The sequence below is a fragment of the Melitaea cinxia genome, chromosome 12, assembly GCF_905220565.1.
Source record: "Melitaea cinxia chromosome 12, ilMelCinx1.1, whole genome shotgun sequence".
Classification (NCBI taxonomy): Eukaryota; Metazoa; Arthropoda; class Insecta; order Lepidoptera; family Nymphalidae; genus Melitaea; species Melitaea cinxia.
The window spans coordinates 2,679,233-2,684,828 of NC_059405.1; the positions used below are offsets into that span (position 1 = coordinate 2,679,233).

Below are 5,596 nucleotides of genomic sequence, written 5' to 3' on the forward strand. Positions count from 1 at the left end.
ACCTGATAGCGATCGTCACTTATAGTAGGGAATATATCCGCACACCCACATTGGAGCAGCGTAGTGGATTAAGCTCAGATCTTTTCCTAAATGGGGTAAGAGGCCTATGTCCAGCTGTGGGATGTTACAGGCTGAAGCGAGCGAAGCAATTGCTGGCCACCTTAATTTTAGGAATTAATTTTAATAAATAAAAAATAATTTGATGTTGACGACCGCTCATATGTTATGGTGAGTGTGCCGTGTAGGTAACTAAACACTGGCGGTTGCGGGTTAGGCGTTAGATTTTCATATTAGTATTTGTACAAGTTTTGTTTCTGTGTGTTTGTCCCTATGTCACGGATACAACATTAAGCTGTCGATCCCGATTGTAGTAGGGAATATATCACCCGCAGTGAAGCAGCGTGAATTAATCTCCTACTTGCAAAAACAGGCGTATTCCCAGCAGTGGAATGTTACAGGTTAAATACAGTTAAAAAATATATAATTATATAACTGAATTAATAAGAATGTATTTTTTTACAGTGGCATATGGATTTTATGCCAGTAAGTAGTTTTTTTTATATATACGAGTATTATAGGAAGTTTTCAATTTTGTTAAAAATTAATTCTCATATTTGAATCGCTTTTTAACTATTAAAATTTTTATTTTTGCAGACCGGCTATTTACCCGACAGCGTTTACAGAGAGTTAGCGTGGTATGGCATCCTTCAGATACAGCCTTTACATCACAGTACTAAACACAAAGTAGCCGCTCAGCTGATCTGGCAACACACACTTGGGAGACCGCATGTGATTATGGAAAGTTCCCCTCAGGCGAGTAATAACTTATTACGCTCGAGCTTAATACGAAATTATCGAACGTAATCTTAAAATTATAGAGCACACAGCACGGCATGTCAGGATAATTTTTAATATCTATAATTTCATTCGCTGTTAGTTAAAACTAAGAAATCGTTTTTAGTACATTAAGATGCCTTGTGTAAAACCAAATTCTTTTTTAATTTGTAGTCAACTCAATCAGAAGGTAAAATAAGTCGGCAAATATTAGCTGAAGAGGCGGCAAAGTGGTCAAGAGAACAACGTGCTGCTCAAGAGGTTTTAATGGAGAATATAAAGAGTGGTGGCAACGGGTTAACCGTAAGAACGGTCGTCAGCTCTCAACATAAAACAACGTACATTGTACAAAACGGTACATATTATAATTTTAATTAGATTCATTTTTAAATCTAATTTTAATAACACCGCTCTGGTATAGTGGTTTGTGTGCAGTATGGGCGCTTATCTACGAGTATAGCGTTTTACGTGTTCGATTCCCGTTCGATCCTTCTCCTACATGGAGGTGTGGATGTTACAAGCTTAATCTATAAAAAAATATTTATATGAGCTTTTTCGAATATTAGTTTACGACTTGTTTTTTTTTTGGTAAATTGTAAGATTGACCTTACACGTGGAGACAAATTGTCTGGTTGGTTCCGCGCCGAGTAAGAATTACTCGGTCAGCAGTTTGTGTCTCATTGTTATCCTTCACCTATAGACCTAGTTCATTCGCTTTAGCACTAAGCATGAGCATAGTAGAAGATCACATAGAATTAACATTGCGCAGCTTACCCTACATTTTGTCTCGTTTGATAGCTTTTTTTATTTCTTGTAACGTCGCAAATAACTTTGTTTGAATTTAACATCAATCTATATATTAATACGTGAAGGAAAATCTTTGTACCCCTTTTTACGAAAATTGCGCGGACGGAGTCTGAAATTTCGCACATTTATAGTTTTTATAGAGAAGGAGTGCAGAATGCTTATACTTTTTTTAAATTATGCATACAAAATATATTAAATCAGTAAAAGATATTTGCAGGCATTTGCATTGACACACACATATGCACTCTTTTGTTTATTATTATAGAAGTACTAGCTGACTCAGCAAACGTTGTCTTCCTGCTAAACGCTATTTAAACATAGGGGTTGGTGGTAGAAGGGTGTAAATTCAGGGTTGTATATTTTTTTCTACGGCAAATCATAATAAAATAAAAAATATAAAAAAATTATAAAAAAAATAGTGGTGGACTAAACTTTACATTTAGGGGGATGAAAAATAGATGTTGTTTGATTACCACAAAAATTAAACACCGCGACACGAGAATTTTATATATTAGATAGTCTTTGACAACAGAACCTTAATAATGTTCGAATTTATAATTTGAATAAATGAAGGTTGAATTTTGACCACTTGGCGACGTACGACTTGGTAAATACGCATTATCAAAGATTAGTACTACAAAAGTTGAAAAGATGATTAAGATCTCGATAAAATTTAAATATGACCACACATGATAAACATCGGCTTTTGATTAAATTAAAAATCATCAAGATCAGTACACCCAGTAAAAAGTTATGCGGGTTTTCGAGAGTTTCCCTCGATTTCTCTGGGATCCCATCATCACGTCCTGTTTTCCTTGTCATGGTACCACACTTAGGATATCTTCTTTCTAACAAAAAAAGAATTATCAAAAATAGCCGAAATTAACGTAAAAAAATGTCGAGGCAGTAAGTACAGTTTTTTACGACGTAGCTTTAAAATCGATGTCCGAAAAAAATAAAAAAATGGGGAGGATAAATGGAAAAATATTCTTAATATATATAAATTATGCGTCACGTTGTTTGTCCGCGATGGACTCCTCAATTACTTAACCGATTTTGATCAAATTTGCACACTGTGTGCAGTTTGATCTAACTTGAAAGATAGGCTATATTTTATTGTGATATATATATATATATATATATATTATATTCAAGAAAAAAAATAAGGCAGTACGAAGTTCGCTAGGTTGGCTAGTTGACAATATATATCCGACTTATCTGTAAAACTCAGGTGACTCGGTCATTGACACGACACTAATGTACACACGACGGTAATTTAATAAATAATAATTATTTCATTATTAATTTTCTTATTTTTATATAAGGACGCTGGTTTAATAACACGTTATATATAGTTAAGCGAAACAACGCCCCAAAATTTCTTTAAAAATATACCTCATTTTGATCCTTCGTTTTTGGTAAAGTTTAACAAAAATACACCCAAAATGAAACTTTTAGGCAATTACTACAAGTGTCCTGAAGATTCAGAGCCGGACCTCGACGCGTATCGCGTACAGGCTAACATGCACGAGAGGAAATGCACATATGGGAAGGACTCTATTCCCGTTCCTATCGATCCGTGTATCGAAGCCGAAGTCGCGCCCATAGAATATTCCTTCCACGAAGGGTGGATGTTTTGTCTCGGTAATGGAGAGCGAGAAAATAATTATTTCCAAAATGGTACTTTGGATTGCGGCAATAAAACGAAGGTAGGTAATACGTTGTAAAAGTAAGAATATGTAAATATGTAAATAAATAAAAAAAAAATTAAGTAAGAATATGTATTTTAATATTAATTCAACATCTCTTGAAAAGGAGGAAATAGTAAGCCATCACTAGAGCCTATTGCAGTCCACTGCTGGACATAGGCCTCCACAAGTTCGCGCCGAAAATGGCGTGTACTCATGTGTGTTGCCCATAGTCACCACGCTGGGCAGGCGGGTTGGTGACCGTAGGGATATAGAAATAATTTAAGTTGACCAAAATTTTAGTTGACCTTCTATTATCTATTTAGATATGTACTGACTTGTTGAATTTTTTTACTAAAGTCACTTGCATTGCGATTTGTTATCATACTTCATCAATATATCTTAATTTGCTATTGACGAACTGAAGTTGAGCAATTTACTTACAGCCGATGTTAATTATATGTCCGTCTCAATTTAAAAAAGTTTTTTTAAGAAAACTTTGTCTTTTCACACTATTCGATTCAATTGGATAGGCCTTGTAGCCTGGATTTACAGGGCAGGGATATTGAACATTTGTTTACAACACTTTAACAATACGATAAACTAATAATAATTGCATCAAAATCTCTGCTCAATGTTTTATCAGGCGAAAACCAACACCATAGTTAAATGGGACTAATAGGTAATAGAAGCCTCGATTTCTGATAGATTTCAATACTCGTAGAATATTAAGATTGACTACAGCGATTGTAAACTCAGCTATAGAAAAAAATCTCATAAAACATGGACGAATGCAGACCAAATTCTCATACAGGATTATGAGAGTCTATGAGATCTGATAGATTCTTATAACTCGGTATGAGAATTTGGACTGCATTTGTCCATATTTTATGAGATTTTTTTCCATAGGGTCAGTGTAGCGGGATGGTCTTGGTTGTTTGGAATACTAAACAAGATCACTTTATTACGATTTCATCTATCATAAACTTGAACTAATTTGAGTATTTATAACAAAACTTTATATTTTAGGTGTCTATTAACGAGTTTTTAGAGCTATGTGCAATAGATCACAATGTTGTAATATCATTCGACTACTTCGGTGACGAGCCGAGAAAAGACATGGTGCATAACGCTACACTTTGTACTACTTGGGATCCATGTAAAATTTCTTATTTGTATAGACTGGAAGTAAGTATACCTACTTTAATTTCTGTCTGTAACCGCTCCTTCTTTTTGGGTGTGCTGGAAGAAATCTCTTACAGGGATAAGCACACCTTGTACGTATAAAAATTGTTAAATAAATAAATAAATATAGATAGAGGTAATAATCTCTCGACGTTATATATATTATTATACTATCACCGACCAGTCAGTCAAAAGCTAAACCGAGGTTTTTAGAACTATCAATTAATTTCAGTCATCCAGTCAAAAATCTTTTGTTTCATTCAAAATGATCCGACTAAGTTATTATTCTAATTTTGTTGGAACTTTAATGTAAAAAACATAACTTTTCTTTAAGCCACCACCGGTTGAATTGACTCCCGCCTTCCCGACGTCAACGCAGAATCCTTGCGAGACAACCTATTGTCCAGAATGTATGGAAGGGCATACAGTAGACGAAGGCGTTCCTATCAATCGTAAGTAAACATATAGTGCCCGAATTGTTTATAACTTTAGTATTTTCGTTAACCAAATTTTTTTTGTAGTGTATGAGTGAAGAAAGGAACGTTGCAGCGCCCACAGTAACGATAAGAAATTATTCTACATAAGGAAGAAAAACAATAAATTGGTTAAAATAAACATGGCTTTGTTTTATTATTTTTTAATTAACACAGATAACAAACACATGAAGAAGTTGTATTTGTGAGTAATTTCTTCTTCTTCCTCGTTCCCTTAATGAGGATCGCGACCACGAATCTCATTCATCATTCTCATTCATGTCTTCATTGAAGGCGATGGTAAGCAGCATGTGTTGCAAGGTGCAAGTTGCCTCACACTGTATTCTTGATGACATCAGACCATCTTGTTGGTGTCCTCCCTTTGGCAAGTTTCCCTTCAACTTGATCCAGAACTATAAGTTTTACGAGACTATGCTTGGGAGACCGCATAATGCACCCGGAGAAGGTAAGAGCCCAATTCATGCAGATCGTTGAGAGTCGCTTGGTGATGTTGAGATCTTGTAAAATTGACTCGTTCGTCCTCATAGCAGTCCAAGGGATTCGGAGTAGTCTTCGTCAATACCACATTTCCAATTCATTGATCTTGCT

General features: G+C 35.0%; 1 protein-coding gene across 1 annotated transcript; it reads left to right on the forward strand.

The window, feature by feature from the left end:
* The first annotated feature begins 522 nt into the window (after positions 1-522).
* On the forward strand, positions 523-5,129 carry LOC123658499. The gene is made up of 7 exons (XM_045593903.1): positions 523-543; positions 655-813; positions 1,009-1,189; positions 3,100-3,350; positions 4,359-4,517; positions 4,849-4,966; positions 5,036-5,129. The coding sequence occupies exons 1-7, from the start codon at positions 529-531 to the stop codon at positions 5,044-5,046; spliced, it is 894 nt and encodes a 297-aa protein (XP_045449859.1). The 5' UTR covers positions 523-528; the 3' UTR covers positions 5,047-5,129.
* Positions 5,130-5,596: the final 467 nt, after the last annotated feature.